Here is a 23,940-nt window from a genome sequence, read left to right on the forward strand (position 1 = left end):
AGTTTAAAACAAAAGTAGAGACAGCAGCTGTAAGATTTGATGGCAACATTGTTCCAGCTGGAGTGCTGTGGACTAAGCAGTCTAAGGGAAGCACCTGAAGGATTTAATGATGGCAGCATTGGTCCAGCTTACTTTATCATCCAGAGTGACATAGACTAAACAGTCAAAGGGAAGCTGCAACTTGTGAAACAATAGAGGTTGGGACAGGTTTGGAAATGAGTGTGGTGTGCATGTCTTCGATTTTTGGTTTGATTAATGCTGACAGTGTTTGATGAATAAGAGCAAGGTTAATAGGTTCAGTAGGGTTGAGGGACAAGTTGATTGGGATGCAAGTTTGAATGGAGAAAAATTGGAGGAAGTAAGGTGTTTTAGATATCTGGGAGTGGACTTAGCAGCAGATGGAACCATGGAAGCAGAAGTGAGTTACAGGGTGGGAAAGGGGGCAAAGGCTCTGGGAGCGATGAAGAATGTGTGGGAGTAGAGAATGTTATCTAGGAGAGCAGAAATGGGTATATTTAAAGGAATAGTAGTTCCAACATTGTTATATGGTTGCAAGGCATGAGCTTTAGATAGGGTTGTACAAAGGAGGGTGGATGTGTTGGAAATGAAATGTTTGAGGACAATTTGTGGTGTAAGGTGGTTTGATCGAGTAAGTAATGAAAGGGTATGAGAGATGTGTAGATATAAAAAGAGTGTGGTTGAGAGTGAAGAAGAGGGTGTGTTGAAATGGTTTGCACATATGGAGAGAATGAGTGAGGAGAGATTGACAAAGAGGATATATGTGTCAGAGATGGAGGGAACAAGGAGAAGCAGGAGACCAAAGTGGAGGTGAAAGGATGGAGTGAAAAAGATTTTGAGTGACTGGGGCCTGAACATACAGGAGGGTGAAAGGTCACTGACCATAGTATGACATGGATGCTACTAGTCTTTTAGTTTATAAGAAATATTTTTACTATCTGCATTGTCTTTTAGTATTAATATACTTTACAAATACAGTGATAAAGCTTTTAAGTATATTTAGTTCTTTTACATGTACCATAATGTTTTCTTGTTTCTGAACACTGTTACCCATGATTTTGCATAGATATGTTTTTTAGTTTGCCCTTTTTTTCACCTCTTGCACCTTTCTCTTGACCTCCTGTCTCTTTCTTTTATACATCTCCCACTCAATTTCATTTTTTCCCTGCAAAAATCGTCCAAATGCCTCTCTCTTCTCTTTCACTAATACTCTTACTTCTTCATCCCACCACTCACTACCCTTTCTAATCAACCCACCTCCCACTCTTCTCATGCCACAAGCATCTTTTGCGCAATCCATCACTGATTCCCTAAATACATCCCATTCCTCCCCCACTCCCCCTTACTTCCATTGTTCTCACCTTTTTCCATTCTGTACTCAGTCTCTCCTGGTACTTCCTCACACAAGTCTCCTTCCCAAGCTCACTTACTCTCACCACCCTCTTCACCCCAACATTCACTCTTCTTTTCTGAAAACCCATACAAATCTTCACCTTAGCCTCCACAAGATAATGATCAGACATCCCTCCAGTTGCACCTCTCAGCACATTAACATCCAAAAGTCTCTCTTTCGCGCGCCTGTCAATTAACACGTAATCCAATAACACTCTCTGGCCATCTCTCCTACTTACATAAAAAAGGGCAAATGAGAGTTGGGGTGAGAGAGTATCATTAAATTTTAGGGAGAATAAAAAGATGTTCTGGAAGGAGGTAAATAAAGTGCGTAAGACAAGGGAGCAAATGGGAACTTCAGTGAAGGGCGCAAATGGGGAGGTGATAACAAGTAGTGGTGATGTGAGAAGGAGATGGAGTGAGTATTTTGAAGGTTTGTTGAATGTGTTTGATGATAGAGTGGCAGATATAGGGTGTTTTGGTCGAGGTGGTGTGCAAAGTGAGAGGGTTAGGGAAAATGATTTGGTAAACAGAGAAGAGGTAGTAAAAGCTTTGCGGAAGATGAAAGCCGGCAAGGCAGCAGGTTTGGATGGTATTGCAGTGGAATTTATTAAAAAAGGGGGTGACTGTATTGTTGACTGGTTGGTAAGGTTATTTAATGTATGTATGACTCATGGTGAGGTGCCTGAGGATTGGCGGAATGCGTGCATAGTGCCATTGTACAAAGGCAAAGGGGATAAGAGTGACTGCTCAAATTACAGAGGTATAAGTTGTTGAGTATTCCTGGTAAATTATATGGGAGGATATTGATTGAGAGGGTGAAGGCATGTACAGAGCATCAGATTGGGGAAGAGCAGTGTGGTTTCAGAAGTGGTAGAGGATGTGTGGATCAGGTGTTTGCTTTGAAGAATGTATGTGAGAAATACTTAGAAAAGCAGATGGATTTGTATGTAGCATTTATGGATCTGGAGAAGGCATATGATAAAGTTGATAGAGATGCTCTGTGGAAGGTATTAAGAATATATGGTGTGGGAGGCAAGTTGTTAGAAGCAGTGAAAAGTTTTTATCGAGGATGTAAGGCATGTGTACGTGTAGGAAGAGAGGAAAGTGATCGGTTCTCAGTGAATGTAGGTTTGCGGCAGGGGTGTGTGATGTCTCCATGGTTGTTTAATTTGTTTATGGATGGGGTTGTTAGGGAGGTGAATGCAAGAGTTTTGGAAAGAGGGGCAAGTATGAAGTCTGTTGGGGATGAGAGAGCTTGGGAAGTGAGTCAGTTGTTGTTCGCTGATGATACAGCGCTGGTGGCTGATTCATGTGAGAAACTGCAGAAGCTGGTGACTGAGTTTGGTAAAGTGTGTGAAAGAAGAAAGTTAAGAGTAAATGTGAATAAGAGCAAGGTAATTAGGTACAGTAGGGTTGAGGGTCAAGTCAATTGGGAGGTGAGTTTGAATGGAGAAAAACTGGAGGAAGTGAAGTGTTTTAGATATCTGGGAGTGGATCTGGCAGCGGATGGAACCATGGAAGCGGAAGTGGATCATAGGTTGCGGGAGGGGGCGAAAATTCTGGGAGCCTTGAAGAATGTGTGGAAGTCGAGAACATTATCTCGGAAAGCAAAAATGGGTATGTTTGAAGGAATAGTGGTTCCAACAATGTTGTATGGTTGCGAGGCGTGGGCTATGGATAGAGTTGTGCGCAGGAGGATGGATGTGCTGGAAATGAGATGTTTGAGGACAATGTGTGGTGTGAGGTGGTTTGATCGAGTAAGTAACGTAAGGGTAAGAGAGATGTGTGGAAATAAAAAGAGCGTGGTTGAGAGAGCAGAAGAGGGTGTTTTGAAATGGTTTGGTCACATGGAGAGAATGAGTGAGGAAAGATTGACCAAGAGAATATATGTGTCGGAGGTGGAGGGAACGAGGAGAAGAGGGAGACCAAATTGGAGGTGGAAAGATGGAGTGAAAAAGATTTTGTGTGATCGGGGCCTGAACATGCAGGAGGGTGAAAGGAGGGCAAGGAATAGAGTGAATTGGAGCGATGTGGTATACCGGGGTTGACGTGCTGTCAGTGGATTGAATCAAGGCATGTGAAGCGTCTGGGGTAAACCATGGAAAGCTGTGTAGGTATGTATATTTGCGTGTGTGGACGTATGTATATACATGTGTATGGGGGTGGGTTGGGCCATTTCTTTCGTCTGTTTCCTTGCGCTACCTCGCAAACGTGGGAGACAGCGACAAAGCAAAAAAAAAAAAAAAAAAAAAAATGTTTTTTAGTTACTCTCCAGTGATATCTGTAAAGAGAAATTTTTGACAGTTTGATTAGATAATGTATAATTTTCTTTACTTTCAGTCTGTATAAAGTATTTTGTAAGTATTTACTGCTTAAAAGTTTATTGGTATTTTTTTTTTTTTTTTGTACAGGAGGAGGAACCCGATGAAGATGAAACCTTTGCTCTTGTGTCATCGGTTAAGAAAGTATCTATCTTCTACTCCTGCCACAATATGGGTCCTTGCAATATTTGGGATTCCCTTTACAAAAACATAAGTTATGCTGTGGATAGTAGCAAAATATTACCAGATGAGGTAAAGAATTTATGTCGTATTGATGTTTTTCTATGATCCTTTAATGTTTAATGTAAAAGATTTTCAGATCAAGGTTACTTTTTTCTTTTGTGGAGGGTAGGAAGTAGTATTGTTACAGACGACATGCATAGACAATGATTGACCATGTGAGCAAATGAATATAATGGTTACCCAAGCATATAAGAAAAAAGATGAGAACATATTTTGAAGTAGAATAGTAGAATTTTACCCTTCTACATAAAGAAATGAAAAAATCAGGATGGAGATTGATGATGTTGGAAATTTTAATTGATTCTGTGTGATAAGGGAATGGGAGCATTAGAATGGGGAGGAACATTGTGGTATCAGAAATGGTAGAGGATGTGTGGAGTAGATATTTGCTTTAAAGAAGGTGTCTGAGAAATACTTAGAGAAACAGAAGGATGTGTACGTAACATTTATGGATCTGGAGAAAGCATGTGATAGAGTTTAAAGAGACACCTTGTAGATAGTCCTATGAATAAATGGTGTAAGAGGAATGTTGCTAGAAGCAGAGAAGATTTTATAAAGGTTGTAAAGCATTTTTTATGAGTAGGAAGAGAGAATAGTGACTGGTTCCAAGTGAAGGTTGTTTTGCGGCAGGTGTGTGTGATGTCACCATTGCTGTTTAATTTGTTTAAGCATGGGATGGTGAGGAAGGTAAATGCAAGAGTCTTGGAGAGGGGCGAGTATGCAGTCTGTATGGGACGAGGGAGCCTAAGAAGTGAGCCACTTGTTTGCTGGTGACACAGCACCGTATAGCAGATTCAAATGAGAAAAAGTAGAAATTGGTGGATGAGTTTCGAGTGTGTGAAAAGAGGAAGTTGAGAGTAAATGGGATTAAAAGTAAAGGGACAGGAGAGTGCTTTGTGAGTCTGAACAGAGAAAATTTTGAGAAAGTGAAGTGTTTTAGATAAATGGGGGTGGACATATTAGCAAAAGGGACCTTGGAAGCAGAATTGAGTCTTAGGATGGGTAAGGGAGTGAAGGATCTGGAAGCATTGAGAATGTGTGGAAAGAGAGGTCATTACCTGGAGGGGAGGAAATGGTGTAAATGAGGGTGTGCACAAAGAGAGGTCATTACCTGGAGGGGAGAAAATGGTGTAAATGAGGCTGTGCACAGGAGGGTGGATGAGTTGGAAATTAAATGTTTTAGGACAGTATATGGTGTGAGGGGGTTTGATGAAGTAAGTAATAAAAGGGTTATAGAGAGATGAATAAAAGGATAAGAGAGAGGTGTGGTAATAAAATGCTTGTGGTTGAGAGAGCTCAAGAATGTATAATGAAATGGTTTGGACACATGGAGAAAATGAGTGAGAAGTTGACAAAGCGTGTATATTTGTCAGAAGTGGAGTAAACAAGGAGAAAGGGGAGACCAGCTTGATGAAATTTATGATAAAGAATTACTTTAAAAGTTTTATTTATACTTTTGTTTGGCCTGGTCCACTGCTGCTGAGAATCAAAAGGGGGCTATATTTGACGTGTCTGACAGTCCCTCATAAGAAGTATGGATAGGGAATTGTTTTCTTTTTTTCTGAAATTGTTTACAGATATTGAGCTCATATTTCATACACTGTTACAGTGTTTATAATGAATAAATTCATTTAGAAATGTTGCAATGTATAAGCTGAAAATGTAGCTAGATGAATCAAGAGTGGTTGGTACATGTGGGGAGGATATTGAAAGTTTTTCCTTTCTCTATTTTGGACTTTGATTCATATTAACATGCTACTTTTATGTCATACATTGCAACAGCTTTTGTTTTAAATAACTTGAATGTATCAGAAATATTCTGCTACACACACTAGAAATAATTGTGAGGGAGTGAGTAACTCTTGTGAAGAGGATTTTGTAGGTGTTTTTTCCTTGAGAGTATTGTACCTCTTTACTTTGATGTTTTTTCTTGCAAATATGTAGCTCTTAATCTCTTATCTGTTACCAAAGTCCTCCATCACATCAGGGCTACATGATGAGAAAATTAGGCTTAGTTTTTATGTAATTTCCTCTTGAAGAATTGCTTGGCAAAATTTTGCGGGAATTACTTCCTTTGCTGGCATTTTTGCTTCTTTACACAATCTCTCTGTAAGTCACCTTATTTCTTCACATTTTACTTGTTATTCTTCTTCACTTTTCTTACCAGTGGATACAAATGATAAAAATTCCTTCTCACCAACTACGTTATCAAACAATACACTTGTTTTCCACGTGGTCACTGTATATGTATGACCTGCAGGTCAGTGGATGTGCACCTTTTATGGCTGAGGAACAAACCTCTTTAGACTAATAATGGTATGATAAGTCAGCCAAATATTTGAGCATATATGGGGTGAGGTGGTTTGATCGAGTAAGTAATGTAAGGTTGAGAGGGATGTGTGGAAATAAAAAGAGTGTGGTTGAGAGAGCAGAAGAGTGTGTGTTGAAATGGTTTGGACATATGGAGAGAATGAGCGAGGAAAGATTGACAAAGAGGCTATACATGTCAGAGGTAGAGGGAACAAAGAGAAACAAGAGACCAAAGTGGAGGTGGAAGGATGGAGTTAAAAAGATTTTGAGCAATCGGGGCCTGAACATACAAGAGGATGAGAGGCTTGCAAGGAATAGAATGAATTGGAATGATGTGGTATACCAGGGTTGATGTGCTGCCAATGGACTGAACTCGGGCATGTGAAGCATCTGGGGTAAACCATGGAAAGGTCTGTGAGGCCTGGATGTGGATAGGGAGCTATGGATTTGGTGCATTACACATGACAGCTAGAGTGAGTGTGAACAAATGTGGCCTTTTTGTCTGTTTTTCTGGTGCTACCTTGCTGAAGCAGGGGATAGCGATGCTGTTTTCCTGTGGGGCAGGGTGGCGCCAGGAATGGATGAGGCAAGCAAGTATGAATGTGTACATATGTATGTATGTAATGTCTGCATATGTGTATGTATATGTGTGTGTGTGGGCATTTATGTATATATATGTGTATATGAGTGGATGGGCCATTCTTCATCTGTTTCCTGGCACTACCTTGCAGATGCGGGAAACTGCGATTGTGTATAAAAAAACTAATATGAATGTGGCAAAAGTTAAATCCTCACGTAATGATGAAAGACTTCTTCTCCGAGTCATCATCAGATGATGTTAGCCCTGTAAGGGTTTAAGATGAGGCATTTATTTTTTAAAGTAACGCTGGTAAAGCAAATTGCTAGAGGCCTTCTCTTTTTCTTTTTGACTTTGAAATAGTAAGCCAGTCATCAATATATTCCAGTTGTGTCAGTTTAGTGACATTAAAGTTGCTAAAAGGGCTGTGATATACTTAGCAAAAACCCTTGAGATATGCATAGCCCAAAATGCATTGCTTGGAATTGGAAGCTAGGGGTAGGGGGAGAATAGTAATTTGAAAATCTAAAAACTTTTCATCCTGTAGGTACATGAAGAATGCATTCACTGTGTTTGATGTTATTTTGAGTGTGAATGTTTTATTAGAAAAGTTATTTCAGTTTTTTCAAAGTATGGAGGGATGGGTTAAGTATTATGAAAGGCATGGTTGATATGAAGATGGATGGTCTGTATGTGAATTGTATGGATATGGGGATAGAGGAGAAAGAATTCTTCCCAGGTATTCCCTGCATGTCGTAGAAGGCGACTAAAAGGGAAGGCAGCGGGGGGCTGGGAATCCTCCCCTCTCGTTTTTTTTTTTTAATTTTCCTAAAGAAGGAACAGAGAAGGGGGCCAGGTGAGGATATTCCCTCAGGGGCCCGGTCCTCTGTTCTTGACGCTACCTCGTTATCGCGGGAAATGGCGAATAGTATGAAAGTGAAAAAAGAAAAACAACAGTGGTTGTATTGAGGTAGACTTTAGGAACTGATATATATTATAGAGCTTTTTTGAATGAATGGTGAGAGAATGAACAGTTAAATGAGAAAATGTGCAGAATGAAAGAAAGAAATCATGTATCTTACTTTTAGTAGATGTTAGAATTATTCTGTGTAATTAGATTGCCTTATCATTGTTATTATGTTTGTGTAATGCTTTGACAGGCAACCAAGTATTGCATCTCCTCCTGCTTCTTTGGTGTAATGTGGGAATTGCATCAGATAGAGGATATGAATGAAAAGAGAGCTATTACTCATGATGCTATTGAGGCCTTACGTACTCGGCTACACCTTTTCCTAGATGCATGCAAACATCTCCTGGCAAACTCCAATAATGCAGTCTTCCGAGAGGAGGTAAGATTTACATTTCTGTCTCTGCAGGTCTCATGTTTTTATGATGATAATAATAGTAAATAGAATATATATTATTTACTTATTAAATAGATAAATATTTATTTACTTATTTTATACTTTGTCGCTGTCTCCCGCGTTAGCGAGGTAGCGCAAGGAAACAGACAAAAGAATGGCCCAACCCACCCACATGCACATGTATATACATACATATCCAGACACACACATATACATACTTATACATCTCAACGTATACATATATATACACACACAGACATATACATATATACACATGTACATAATTCATACTGTCTGCCCTTATTCATTCCTGTCACCAACCCGCCACACTTGAAATGAGAACCCCCTTCCCCTGCATGTGCGTGAGGTAGCACTAGGAAAAGACAACAAAGGCCACATTCGTTCACACTCAGTCTCTAGCTGTCATGTATAATACACCAAAACCACAACTCCCTATCCACACCCAGGCCCCACAGACCTTTCCTTGGTTTACTCCAGATGCTTCACATGCCCTAGTTCAGTCCATTGACAGCATGTCAACCCTGGTATACCACATCGCTCCAATTCACTCTATTCCTTGCACCTCTCTCACCATCCTGTATTTTCAGGCCCTGATCGCTCAAAATGTTTTAACTCCATCCTTCCACCACCAATTTGGTCTCCTGCTTCATGTTCCTTCCACCTCTGACACATACATCCTCTTTGTCAATTTTTCCTCACTCATTCTCTCAATATGTCCAGACCTTTTAAACACACCTTCTTTTGCCCTCTCAACCACACTTTTTATTTCCACACATCTCTCTTCCCTTTCATTACTTACTCGATCAAACCACCTCCCACCACATATTGTCCTCAAGCATTTCATTTCCAACACATCCACCCTCCTCTGTACAACACTATATATATCCCATGCCTTGCAACCAACTAAGCTCTTGTCCTCTCACAACCCCTTCACTTTACTCCCAAGACTTTTCCAAACCACTCTTCCACTTTACCCTTGAGCTTTGTTTCACTGAGAGCCAGAACATCCAGGTTTCTCTCCTCAAGCATACTACCTATTTCTCCTTTCCTCTCATCTTGGTTACCTCCGCACACGTGTAGACACCCCAGTCTAAGCCTTTGAGGAGGATGAGCACTCCCCACTTGACTCTTTCGTCTGTTTCCTCTTTTAGAAATTGAAATACAAGGAAGGGAGGGTTTCCATCCCCCCGCTTCCACCCTCTTTAATCACCTTTTACGACACACGGGGAATACTGTTTTCTTGTTGGGTGGGGTAGCGACAGGAATGGATGAAGGCATGCAAGTATGAATATGTACATGTGTATGTATATGTTGATATGGATATGTGCATGTGTGGGCATTTATTTATATACATGTGAATGTGATTGGATGGGCCATTTCTTCGTCTGTTTCCTGGGGCTACCTTTGCTGATGCAAGAAACAGCGATTATGTATTATAAGTAAGTAGAGAAGAGGTAGTAAAAGCTTTGTGGCTGATGAAAGCTGGCAAGGCAGCAGGTTTGGATGGTATTGCAGTGGAATTTATTTAAAAAGGGGGTGACTGTATTGTTGACTGGTTGGTAAGGTTATTTAATGTATGTATGACTCATGGTGAGGTGCCTGAGGATTGGCGGAATGTGTGCATAGTGCCATTGTACAAAGGCAAAGGGGATAAGAGTGAGTGCTCAAATTACAGAGGTATAAGTTTGTTGAGTATTCCTGGTAAATTATATGGGAGGGTATTGATTGAGAGGGTGAAGGCATGTACAGAGCATCAGATTGAGGAAGAGCAGTGTGGTTTCAGAAGTGGTAGAGGATGTGTGGATCAGGTGTTTGCTTTGAAGAATGTATGTGAGAAATACTTAGACAAGCAAATGGATTTGTATGTAGCATTTATGGATCTGGAGAAGGCATATGATAGAGTTGATAGAGATGCTCTGTGGAAGGTATTAAGAATATATGGTGTGGGAGGCAAGTTGTTAGAAGCAGTGAAAAGTTTTTATCGAGGATGTAAGGCATGTGTACGTGTAGGAAGAGAGGAAAGTGATTGGTTCTCAGTGAATGTAGGTTTGCGGCAGGGGTGTGTGATGGCTCCATGGTTGTTTAATTTGTTTATGGATGGGGTTGATAGGGAGGTGAATGCAAGAGTTTTGGAAAGAGGGGCAAGTATGAAGTCTGTTGTGGATGAGAGAGCTTGGGAAGTGAGTCAGTTGTTGTTCGCTGATGATACAGCGCTGGTGGCTGATTCATGTGAGAAACTGCAGAAGCTGGTGACTGAGTTTGGTAAAGTGTGTGAAAGAAGAAAGTTAAGAGTAAATGTGAATAAGAGCAAGGTTATTAGGTACAGTAGGGTTGAGGGTCAAGTCAATTGGGAGGTTAGTTTGAATGGAGAAAAACTGGAGGAAGTAAAGTGTTTTAGATATCTGGGAGTGGATCTGGCAGCGGATGGAACCATGGAAGTGGAAGTGAATCATAGGGTGGGGGAGGGGGCAAAAATCCTGGGAGCCTTGAAGAATGTGTGGAAGTCGAGAACATTATCTCGGAAAGCAAAAATGGGTATGTTTGAAGGAATAGTGGTTCCAACAATGTTGTATGGTTGCAAGGTGTGGGCTATGGATAGAGTTGTGCGCAGGAGGGTGGATGTGCTGGAAATGAGATGTTTGAGGACAATGTGTGGTGTGAGGTGGTTTGAACGAGTAAGTAATGTAAGGGTAAGAGAGATGTGTGGAAATAAAAAGAGCGTGGTTGAGAGAGCAGAAGAGGGTGTTTTGAAATGGTTTTGGCACATGGAGAGAATGAGTGAGGAAAGATTGACCAAGAGGATATATGTGTCGGAGGTGGAGGGAACGAGGAGAAGTGGGAGACCAAATTGGAGGTGGAAAGATGGAGTGAAAAAGATTTTGTGTGATCGGGGCCTGAACATGCAGGAGGGTGAAAGGAGGGCAAGGAATAGAGTGAATTGGATCGATGTGGTATACCGGGGTTGATGTGCTGTCAGTGGATTGAATCAGGGCATGTGAAGCGTCTGGGGTAAACCATGGAAAGTTGTGTGGGGCCTGGATGTGGAAAGGGAGCTGTGGTTTCGGGCATTATTGCGTGGCAGCTTGAGACTGAGTGTGAACGAATGGGGCCTTTGTTGTATTTTCCTAGTGCTACCTCGCACACATGAGGGGGAAGGGGGATGGTATTCCATGTGTGGCGAGGTGGCGATGGGAGTGAATGGGGGCAGACAGTGTGAACTGTGTGCATGGGTATATATGTATGTGTATGTGTATATATGTGTACATTGAGATGTATAGGTATGTATATTTGCATGTGTGGACGTGTGTGTGTGTGTATACATTGTGTATGGAGGTGGGTTGGGCCATTTATTTCGTCTGTTTCTTTGCGCTACCTCGCAAACGCGGGAGACAGCGACAAAGCAAAATAAATAAAATAAATAGTTTTTTATTTCATACTATTCGCCACTTCCTGCATTAGCAAGGTAAGTGTTAAGAATAGAGGAATGAGCCTTTGAGGAAATATCCTTTTTTGGCCCCCTTTTCTGTTTCTTCTCTTGGAAAATCAAAAAATGAGAGGGGAGGATTTCCAGCCCCCTGCTCCCCCCCATTTTAGTCGCCTTCTATGACATGCAGGGAATACATGGGAAGTATTCTTTCTCCCCTATCCCCAGGAATAAATATAGTACTCATATAGTACTCAAGATATTTCAGTGGCATGAGAGCGCTAATTTAATGTACAAGAATTGTCTAATAATTGAAAGTCTTTTTTTACTGCAGTCTAAGGTTTCATCCAAAATTAAAATGAGACTACTGAAAAGTGCATGAATATTATTATATTATTATTTTGCTTTGTCGCTGTCTCCCGCGTTAGCGAGGTAGCCCAAGGAAACAGACGAAAGAATGGCCCAACCCACCCACATACACGTGTATATGCATACATGTCCACACATGCAAATATACATACCTATACATCTCATTGTATACATATATATACACACACAGACATATACATATATACACATGTACATAATTCATACTGTCGGCACTTATTCATTCCCATCACCATCTCGCCACACATGGAATAACAACCCCCTCCCCCCTCATGTGTGCGAGGTAGCGCTCGGAAAAGACAACAAAGGCCCCATGCGCTTACACTCAGTCTCTAGCTGTCATGTAATAATGCACCGAAACCGCAGCTCCCTTTCCACATCCAGGCCCCACAGAACTTTCCATGGTTTACCCCAGATGCTTCACATGCCCTGGTTCAATCCATTAACAGCATGTCGACCCCGGTATACCACATCGTTCCAATTCACTCTATTCCTTGCACGCCTTTCACCCTCCTGCATGTTCAGGCCCCGATCACTCAAAATCTTTTTCACTCCATCTTTCCACCTCCAATTTGGTCTCCCACTTCTCCTCGTTCCCTCCACCTCTGACACATATATCCTCATGGTCAATCTTTCCTCACTCATTCTCTCCAAGTGACCAAACCATTTCAAAACACCCTCTTCTGCTCTCTCAACCACACTCTTTTTATTACCAAAGGCATATGTAAGTGATGAAAGGGTAAGAGAGATGTGTGGTAATAAAAAGTATGGTTGAGAGAGCAGAAGAGGGTGCATTGAAATGGTTTGGTCACATGGGGAGAATGAGCTAAATATTTCTCATACAAATTTTTCAAATCATCCACAGATGCATCATCCTATACATATCCTGAAGCCACATTTCCCAGTTATATAATGCGTGCATGCCACTACCATCATAAGTACCATTCCTCCACACACCTGACAAGATGCCTTCATCTGACTTATGTGTCTGCAGTTTTTCATTCACTTTTATCCTCACTGCCATTACACAAGTGCTCTATGTATGCATTTTGCCTGTCCTTAGGCACCTCAAATTGGGCCATACAAACATTGCACAGCTGACTAACCAGTCAGCAGTGTTGTCATTCCATTTTTTTGAAAAACTCAGCTCTCTTTTTATCTTATTTTTCATGTCTTATTTTGAATGCCATCTTTCAGACTCGCTTAACACCTTCAGCTTTCCTTCAGAATGTTCACTCTATCTTTTTCTCTCATCTTCCCTGTTATGGCTTCTTCATCTGCTCTCATCACTGTTTATTCCATTTATTTTCTTGTTCTTGTCACCACAAGAGATACAAACCTTTTGATAAGAATGCATAAGCAAAATTGGATACTGCTTTGCTGTATGGTCACCAATAAAACAAATTAGAGAGAATTCAAAAGCACTTTATGAGCAAAATTGAAGGGATGGAAAGTATGAGCTACCATGAAAGGCTGAAAGAACTGCAAGCTTATAGCCTGGAAAGAAGAGAGATACATGATAATCAGTTTGTGGAAATGAATTGAAAGACTCTTAGAAAGGTTTTTTCTTTTTTCATATGTATTCGCCTTTTCCCACATTAGCGGGGTAGCATTAAAAACAGAGGAACGAGGCTTTGAGAGAATATCCGCACTTGGCCTCCTTCTCTGTTCCCTCTTTTGGAAAAGTAAAAACTGGAGGGGAGGATATTGAGCTCCCGCTCCCTCCCCTTTTAGTGCCTTCTACAACACTCAGGGAATATGTGGGAAGTTTTCTTTCTCCCCTATCCCCAGAGTTGATAAGTCTTTGAGAGTACCTTAGAGTATGCCAAAAATAAATCAGACAAAAATGTTTGAAGTTAGAAATGTAGGAAATTAGAATGAAAGTTCAGTATGCTGCCATAAATGATATGATTGTTGTATGGAACAACTACAGATACTTTTAAAAGAATACTTGGCAAGTTGTTAAATTCAGTCCCAGAAGAATCAAGAATAGATGTTTATTTACTTCGGGTGGCAGATGAGAATAATTATCTTATTCATCATGCATGACATGCAGTATGTGTTATATCCTAGCCCTGCCAATATGGCTAGATATCATCGTAGATTCATAGATAGTTAATGTATTTATCTCCTTCCTAAGTATTTCCTTATTCTTTTTGAAGTTCCATCTGTAGTCTGTCACCTCATTTCTCATTTGCCAGATTTTTCAGCTCTTATACCTTTCTCTCTACCCCCTGTCACAGTATCTTGTGCTCCTTCCAGTCAGTTGCATATTTATCCTCCAGATACCATCCATACACTTCCTTTTCATTTCACTCATGATTACTTCTATAGTATAGGTTGATTATTAAGAAAACTGGTTTGAAAGCCAAATGCTATATATGCCTTCAGTACTTGATGTAGTTAATTGGATATATTTATATTTCAGGCATATGTTACTATATGCGACTTGCTGATCATCTTCAGTAGACAGCTAACATCAAACAGTGCACTAGCATCTCTTGTGTATGAACCTGACAGAGGCCTTCAGCATTTGCTCAATCATTTCATCCAGACATATGTCTTCATAGATGATGAAGATGGTAAGTTCACCAGTTTTCCTGTTTTGAATAAGCAGTTGTATTTAATTAAAGTTGCTCCGGATTAGTTTTGGGTCCTTCTACCCCAACAGCCTGGGTTTGGTCCAGGCTGCTGAGCTGAGTCATTGGTTGATCAGGTGTTAAAAAGCGATGGCCCACAGGTCTGCATAGTCACTGTGGCCGGGCTGGTATGGTTCGCAAAAAAACATTGTATGCCCTTGTATATTTTCAAAGGTGATACATGGCTAAGAGCTATTGTGGGTATAAGCATATGACACCCTCAGGGTGAAATCATCATCCATCTGGTTGCTGAGCTTAGTGTTTCTAATGGTGTGAGCACCAGAAACCCTCCTCAGTGAGCCTCAGGTTATCTTTGGGGATGTTCTTTTTTCATTCTTCCTGGCTGCCACATCATTTTGGGAATTTCACTTCTGGGTACTGTATTTCTAACGCTTGTGCTTCAAGGTGGTTGGCTGTTACCTTTCTAAGAAGGAGAAAGCCCAAATTCTCGCCTGTAAATAAGAAAATGCAAAATGCATAATGAGGCAGCTGCTTCCTGTCACACTTCTTAGTGTCTTGCTTGATTCAGATAAAAATCCTATGGACCCAAAATATGGACATACAGTACTTCAGGAAGTTGCTAATTCCTTGCCTGGATGTCTGCAGATGGTAATCAAGGCCAAAGGAGAGATGACAGAGTACTGCAGTGTAAATGTGATATCTTTATAGATATATGAGTGAGGCAGCAAGGTTTTTGTGGACACTGTACTTGTCCAGTGCCTTTTTAGTATTTCTTCAATGCATTTCATTGTGTTTCTGATGATAACAGTTAATGTGTTGAAGATTTTAGGGTCCCAGATGTTTGAAGTGTTTTCCCATTTCATGGATATGTTGCCTTTTTATTTTAGAAGATATAATTATATACAGTTTTCTATGTCTTTTGTGCCAGTAAGGAATCATTCTAAGTGTAGGTTAGAGACCATGTCATCTAGGATTTTCCCAGTGTAGAGGATGAAATACCTCTTCTTTTTATGCTCCAGAGAGTAAAGGCTGTTATTTCAGCAATTTCCAGTAATTCAGTTCCTTTACTTCATCAGGACAGGCTATTAAAGATCTTTGAACACTTTCTAATTCTGCAAAATCTTCTGCCATGTAGGATGCTGTTAGTATGTGAAATAATTAGCTCCTTAACCCCATAACATCCCATTAAGTTATCCTTTCCAGTCCTCAAAATTCATGTTTTTCAGGTTGTTACAAAAATATGTTTAACTGTATGAATTCAAAGTTATTCATAAAACAGTGACGAAAAATTACTTTAGAAGTATTTTGCACATTTCTGTCACTGTATTAACTTGAAGAAGTTTGAAGATGTTTCAGGACAATGAGAGTGATCCCTGATTGTCAAGTGAGTGATCACTGCACCTGTTTTATACTTTACCTACACTGAAATATTGATTATGTTTCTCTTATATGATAAATATTTTCCTGTTCAATTCAGTTTCATTCATTGATAATTTTTTCAAAACAACAAAACAAAAATTTGTAAAATTACCAACCACAGCATATTAGCAACACAGCCTCCACTTTTGCTGGAAAGCCTTTTCTTACCTGATCTTGGTTAAGTTTTGATGCTGGAAGAGTCAGTAACCAAAGAATCACTCTTAGTCACTGTACAAATTCTTAGCACAACACCAGGGACTCTCTATTGCAGCATCTGAAAATAAGATCATGTTGATTTCATGTTTTGAATATTTTTTTCAGTGTAATGCCATTTACGATGATGCTCAAGCTAAATAATTTTACATTTCTTCTCCATAGGTGCTGGGAAATTGTTTGGAATCATATTCCACTTTCTTGTGGTCACCATTTAAGAAATACAAGGTTTATATTCAAGTACTGTTGTTAGAAGCAGTGAAAAGTTTATATCGAGGATGTAAAGCATGTGTACGAGTAGGAAGAGAGGAAAGTGATTAGTTCTCAGTGAATGTAGGTTTGTGGCAGGGGTGTGTGATGTCTCCATGGTTGTTTAATTTGTTTATGAATGGGGTTGTTAGGGAGGTGAATGCAAGAGTTTTGGAAAGAGGGGCAAGTATGCAATCTGTTGTGGATGAGAGAGCTTGGGAAGTGAGTCAGTTGTTGTTTGCTGATGATACAGTGCTGGTGGCTGATTCAGGTGAGAAACTGCTAAAGCTGGTGACTGAGTTTGGTGAAGTGTGTGAAAGAGGAAAGCTGGGAGTAAATGTGAATGTGGGCAGGGTTGTGGGGTACAGTGAGGTTGAGGGACAAGGCAATTGGGAGGTGAGTTTGAGTGGAGAGAAGCTGGAGGAAGTGAAGTGTTTTAGATATCTGGGAGTGGATTTGGCAGCAGATGGAACCATGGAAGTGGAAGTGAATCATAGGGTGGGGGAGGGGGTGAAGGTTCTGGGAGCATTGAAAAATGTGTGGAAGTTGAGAACATTATCTTGGAAAGCAAAAATGGGTATGTTTGAAAGAATAGTGGTTCCAACAATGTTATATGGTTGCGAGGCGTGGGCTATAGATAGAGTTGTGCGCAGGAGGGTGGATGTGCTGGAAAAGAGATGTTTGAGGACAGTATGTGGTGTGATGTGGTTTGATCGAGCAAGTAATGAAAGGGTAAGAGAGATGTGTGGTAATAAAAAGAGTGTGGTTGAGAGATGTGTCGTAATAAAAAGAGTGTGGTTGAGAGAGCTGAATAGGGTGTTTTGAAATGGCTTAGTCACATGGAGAGAATGAGTGAGGAAAGATTGACCAAGAGGATATATGTGTCAGAGGTGGAGGGAACAAGGAGAAGTGGGAGACCAAATTGGAGGTGGAAAGATGGAGTGAAAAAGATTTTGAGTGATCAGGGCCTGAACATGCAGGAGGGTGAAAGGTGTGCAAGAAATTGAGTGAATTGGATCGATGTGGTATACCAGGGTCGACGTGCTGTCAATGAATTGAACCAGGGCATGTGAAGTGTCTGGGGTAAACCATGGAAAGTTTTGTTGGGTCAGTTTTGAGCTCTGCTATTCTTGATGTATGTAAATGGCTTGTCTGACTGGAATTGTTTATAAATATTTTCCTGGACAATACTATCTTCACAAGAGAGATAAAGACTGATGGTGATTGCATCAGCATACAGGGGAACACAGACAAACTCTGAAGTTGGTCAGATTAATGGGTGATGAGATTCAGTCCAAGTAAGTGAAAGGTGATGAAGATGGGACAGAATGAAATAAAACCTCTGTGTATTTATTACCTAGTGGGAAATAGATTACAGGAATATGCATGTATAAGAGGTCTAGGGGTTGACTTGCCCAAATTATGTCAGAGCTACACATAAGGAGAATTGTGAAAGAGGCATACTGTCTACTGGTAAATCTAAGAATTGTATTCAGGTATATGGACAACCCTTATACTTAAAGAATGATGATTTTTAATGATTACAGAGGAGCAGGACGAACATGTCAAGATTGAGGAATTGCACAAGCGCAGGAATTTCTTGGCGACATTTTGCAAGTTGATTGTGTACAATGTTCTTCCTACAAAGGTTGCTGCTGATGTGTTCAAACATTATGTTAGAGTAAGTATTGAAAAGTTGTTCTTGCTGTCGTATGCTTCTCTAGAAATTCATTTTTTATGATTGTGGGCGTTGTTTGCAGAATCTTCCTCATATCAGACCTTGGAGTGTCAGAGATTTAGGTGTGTTGGTTAGGCTGTCACATGAATGGAGTGAATGCCATTTCCTGGCTTGGAGAAATAACCCATTCAGTACACCTTGCTACTGCACCATCATGAGTGGCACTCATTTACAGTCTGTGATAATGAGCATGCTCTTGATAACATTAGTGAGTTGTGTTAGGTGGTTGTTGCCCCTCATGAATGGTGTGTGTTGAAAAGATTTGACCTCAGTGTGTCAATGATTTTGGTAGATTTCAAGAGCACATTGCATTAGATCAATGTGACATTGTTGGATGGGCTCAATAAGTAAGATTGGAGAGGGAGAGGATGTGGATACTAAAGTTCCATGGAGAACATTTTTCAATTGAGGATCTGATAGCACTTCAACAACAAAGTAATGAAGGGGAAACAGTGGTGGAGCCAGAACTAGTGAAAAAGTTGATTTATAAATTTATTTCAGATGATTTAAAGCCTTTGGAGGAAATAGGGCACAGCTTTGATGAGAATTGTACAAACCAAGAATGGAGCTGTTTTTTATTGTTTTGATAAACACTGCCTAACTGTGACTTGTACTAGCAGAAAAAGGGGTTAGTTATCTTTGCTTAGTTATCTTTGAAGATTTGATAGATAAGCCTTGCCTTTTGTCTGCATACCTCCACCATGTCCTCGCAACCATTTGCCTCCACATGTACAGTGTTCAGCCAGCTTGGTTAAGTGTTAATTATACAGCAATATATTAAAGAGTTTAGAGTTTGTGGTATCTAGGAATGCATCTACAATGTTTGATAAAGATTTTCCTTTATATAGTAGTATGGTAGAATGTACAAGGAAAGGAGGTAGACCTGAAAAGGAATGAATAGATATTGATTAGTACCCAGGGTATTTCAGACAAAGGTACTTGAGGGATGAATGAAGATCAAATGCATTGGAACCATCTTTTGTATGGAGATGGTGTCACTTTACAAGTCAGCTTTTTGTCTAGAGTTTGAGATTTGAAAAGAGTGTATGTAAGTGGGGAATTTTGTGTTTCCCATGAACACACTGGGTTGAGGATGTGTATGAACGATGTACAGGCTGTTTCACATGAAAATTTGAAGGGGCGTTAATAATGATAGATTGACAGACTGATAGGTAAATATAGATAGAAACTCAACTTTGTACATCATGTGATATTTGTTATTGATTTTAAGCACCACAATCTTTCTGTACTATTTAGTAATGAATTTTATTTAATTTGTAGTATTATGATGACTATGGTGACATCATCAAGGCAACACTGGGTAAGGCTCGTGAGATAAATAAGGTCAACTCTGCAAGAACAATGGCTCTAGCCCTCACTATGATCTTCAGAGAACTTCAGAAGGACAATGTTAGAATCAACAGGCAGAGTGTAGACTTTATTAGTTTGAAGGTAAGGAAGTTGTGCTTATTATGTTTACTTGATTTACTTGGTGATAAGATGCAAGTATCTTCTAAAAAGAACAATTGCAAAAGTGAGGATATAACTTACATTGAAATACAGTCTTATGAATATTCTTCAAAGAATGGTTTCTTCCACCAACACCACCACCAGCTCACCATTTACAAATAGGTAATGACAGTCATCTCTACCATCATCATCCCCCCATGAACTCCACCCCAGCAGTCTCCAACACCATTACCACCTTGCATTAATCACCACCCCCATTACCACCTCACATTAATCACCACCACCAGGACCATGACACCAGGGTTACTTAACAAAATGGGTTTATTACCTGAAAACTTGATATTACAGAGAATTGCATAATTTTGTTTAATGAGTTTCATTTGAAAATAGGGTTAAGAAATGAGGGGAAAAGAAAAGCTCAAGTAATGTACTAAACCTCAAAAAATACAGCTGAACATACCAGAAAGTGGGATGATGAAGTTTTCATAGAGGGAATTGGAATGTAATGAGAAGGAGAGGGGCACTAGGGTGTTCAATATCACCCATGATTCAACAACTATTTCAACTGGGTATTGAAAAGTATCAGGAGGGTGAAAGGAGGGCAAGGAATAGAGTGAATTGGAACGATGTGGTATACCGGGGTTGACGTGCTGTCAGTGGATTGAATCAAGGCATGTGAAGCGTCTGGGGTAAACCATGGAAAGCTGTGTAGGTATGTATATTTGCGTGTGTGGACGTATGTATATACATGTGTATGGGGGTGGGTTGGGCCATTTCTTTCGTCTGTTTCCTTGCGCTACCTCGCAAACGCGGGAGACAGTGACAAAGCAAAAAAAAAAAAAAAAAAAATCACTATGGCATGTCATTATCTCTTTGAAAAGTTCCCTGTAAGGAATGAAACATTCTTAAGCTCAGCTTGAAACTAAGGAATAAACTTATTAGAAAAGATGTCATAACATTGTGGATCAGGTGTTTTCTTGAACAAATGTGTGAGAAATACAAAGGGAAATGGAAGGATTTGTATGTGGCACTTATGGATCTGGAGAAAGCATATGATGATAGGTGGTGGAAGTTCTTAGTGGAATGTCTTCCAGATATATGATGTGAGGGGAAAAATGCCATAAGCAGTGAGAAGTTTTATTCATGAGTGTAAGGTGTATGTACGAGTTGGAAGAGAGTGAGTGGCTCCAGGTAAAGGATGGTCTGTGGCAGGGTGTGTGATGTCTTTATGGCTGTTTAATTTGCTTCTGGATTGGATAGTGAAGGAGGTAAAAGTAAGTCTGAGAGAGAAGGGCAAATATGTAGTCAATTGAGAGTGAGGGGGCTGGAAAGTAAGTTGTTGTATGCTGATGGCACAGCACTGGTAGAAGATTCAAGTAAGAAATTGCAGAAGTAGGTGACTGATTTTGGAAGAACATGTTATAGGAGTTTGGAAAAGTGTGTGGAAGAAGAAAGTTAAGAGTAAATGTGAATAAGAGCAAGGTTATTAGGTACAGTAGGGTTGAGGGTCAAGTCAATTGGGAGGTGAGTTTGAATGGAGAAAAACTGGAGGAAGTGAAGTGTTTTAGATATCTGGGAGTGGATCTGGCAGCGGATGGAACCATGGAAGCGGAAGTGGATCATAGGGTGGGGGAGGGGGCGAAAATCCTGGGGGCCTTGAAGAATGTGTGGAAGTCGAGAACATTATCTCGGAAAGCAAAAATGGGTATGTTTGAAGGAATAGTGGTTCCAACAATGTTGTATGGTTGCGAGGCGTGGGCTATGGATAGAGTTGTGCGCAGGAGGATGGATGTGCTGGAAATGAGACGTTTGAGGACAATGTGTGGTGTGAGGTGGTTTGATCGAGTGAGTAACGTAAGGGTAAGAGAGATGTGTGGAAATAAAAAGAGCGTGGTTGAGAGAGCAGAAGAGGGTGTTTTGAAGTGGTTTGGGCACATGGAGAGGATGAGTGAGGAAAGATTGACCAAGAGGATATATGTGTCGGAGGTGGAGGGAACAAGGAGAAGAGGGAGACCAAATTGGAGGTGGAAAGATGGAGTGAAAAAGATTTTGTGTGATCGGGGCCTGAACATGCAGGAGGGTGAAAGGAGGGCAAGGAATAGAGTGAATTGGAGTGATGTGGTATACCGGGGTTGACGTGCTGTTAGTGGATTGAATCAGGGCATGTGAAGCGTCTGGGGTAAACCATGGAAAGCTGTGTAGGTATGTATATTTGCGTGTGTGGACGTATGTATATACATGTGTATGGGGGGGGTTGGGCCATTTCTTTCCTCTGTTTCCTTGCGCTACCTCGCAAACGCGGGAGACAGCGACAAAGTATAAAAAAAAAAAAAAAAATGTTATAGGAGGAAGTTGAGAGCAACTGGAAATAAGCAAGGTTATTAGGTTTAGCAGAGTAGAGGGACAGGTTTTTGGGTGTGAATTGAATGAAGAAAATTTGGAAGAAGTGAAGTGTTTTAGATACCTGCAAGATGCCATGGCAGTGTATGGAACAATAGAAGCAGGGAGAAGGCTTAAGGTTCAGGGAGCATTGAGGAATGTGTGGAAAGAGAGTTTGTCATCTGGGAGGGTAAAAACGGGTTTGTTTGAAGGTTTAGAAGTCAACAGTGTGTATGGATTTGAGACATGTTGTAGATGAAGATGTGCAGAGGAGGGTGGATGTGATCGAAATGAATTGATTGAGGTCAGTATGTTGTACGGAGTGGTTTGATCAAGTAAGTACTGAAAGGGTAGAAGAGAGGTTTGGTTAATAGTATCAGTGTGGTTAAGAGAGATGAAGAATGTGTGCAGAAATGGTTTGGACATATGGAGAAAATGAGTGAGGAGATGTTGACAAAGGGGATATATTTGTCAGAAGTGGATGGACAAGGAAAAGGGTTAGACCAAATTGGAAATGGAAGAGCGGACTGAAAAAGGTCATGAGTGATTAGGTCCTGTACATGCAGGACGAGGGTCTTGCACGGGATAAAGTGAGTTGGAATTTGATGGTGTACAGGGGTCAACCTTCTGTCAGCAGACTGAACCAAGGAGCTTGAAGCAGCTTAGGGAAACCATGGAAAGGTCTTTGGAGCCTGACTATGATAGGCTGTGATCTCGGTGCATTGCTACTGACAGCTAGAGTGAATGGAGCAAATGCAGCCTTTCTTCTGTTTCTGGCACTACCAAGCAAACAAAGGAAACAGTACACAAGGTTGGAGCAGGATAGTGCCAGGAATCAATGAAGGCAAGCAAGTATGAATATGTACATGTGTCTATATGGTGGAAAGGATCACAACTGAGCACGTGATCAAGTATATTCCCATGAGTCCATGGGGAAATGAAACACAAGTTCCCAAGTGCACTTTTGTGTAATAATCACTTCATCAGGGGAGATACAAGAAAGAAATATAACAGTCAGTTGATATACTTGATTGCCGTTCCCTGTGTTAGCAAGGTAGCACCAGGAAACAGACAAAGAAAGACCCATCCACTCTTATACATATACATTATCTCGGAAAGCAAAAATGGGTATGTTTGAAGGAATAGTGGTTCCAACAATGTTGTATGGTTGCGAGGCGTGGGCTATGGATAGAGTTATGCGCAGGAGGATGGATGTGCTGGAAATGAGATGTTTGAGGACAATGTGTGGTGTGAGGTGGTTTGATCGAGTGAGTAACGTAAGGGTAAGAGAGATGTGTGGAAATAAAAAGAGCGTGGTTGAGAGAGCAGAAGAGGGTGTTTTGAAGTGGTTTGGGCACATGGAGAGGATGAGTGAGGAAAGATTGACCAAGAGGATATATGTGTCGGAGGTGGAGGGAGCAAGGAGAAGAGGGAGACCAAATTGGAGGTGGAAAGATGGAGTGAAAAAGATTTTGTGTGATCGGGGCCTGAACATGCAGGAGGGTGAAAGGAGGGCAAGGAATAGAGTGAATTGGAGCGATGTGGTATACCGCGGTTGACGTGCTGTCAGTGGATTGAATCAAGGCATGTGAAGCGTCTGGGGTAAACCATGGAAAGCTGTGTAGGTATGTATATTTGCGTGTGTGGACGTATGTATATACATGTGTATGGGGGGGGTGGGCCATTTCTTTCGTCTGTTTCCTTGCGCTACCTCGCAAACGCGGGAGACAGCGACAAAGTATAAAAAAAAAAAATTTATTTATTTATTTATTTTGCTTTGTCACTGTCTCCCACCTTTGCGAGGTAGCGCAA

The 23,940-nt window shown here is 40.7% G+C and overlaps 1 protein-coding gene across 4 annotated transcripts in view; it reads left to right on the plus strand.

Annotated features, from left to right (window-relative positions):
• The window catches only part of SA1 (stromal antigen), a 171,269-nt gene that overhangs the window by 108,789 nt on the left and 38,540 nt on the right, over positions 1–23,940 (plus strand). For all 4 annotated transcript variants that reach the window (XM_071668063.1, XM_071668065.1, XM_071668064.1 and 1 more), the window contains 5 exons: positions 3,825–3,986; positions 8,025–8,213; positions 14,489–14,642; positions 18,089–18,222; positions 19,561–19,731. In XM_071668063.1, the coding sequence (XP_071524164.1) occupies positions 3,825–3,986; positions 8,025–8,213; positions 14,489–14,642; positions 18,089–18,222; positions 19,561–19,731 (810 nt within the window). The remainder of the gene's footprint in view (positions 1–3,824; positions 3,987–8,024; positions 8,214–14,488; positions 14,643–18,088; positions 18,223–19,560; positions 19,732–23,940) is intronic.

The sequence above is a fragment of the Panulirus ornatus genome, chromosome 12, assembly GCF_036320965.1.
Source record: "Panulirus ornatus isolate Po-2019 chromosome 12, ASM3632096v1, whole genome shotgun sequence".
Taxonomy (NCBI): Eukaryota; Metazoa; Arthropoda; class Malacostraca; order Decapoda; family Palinuridae; genus Panulirus; species Panulirus ornatus.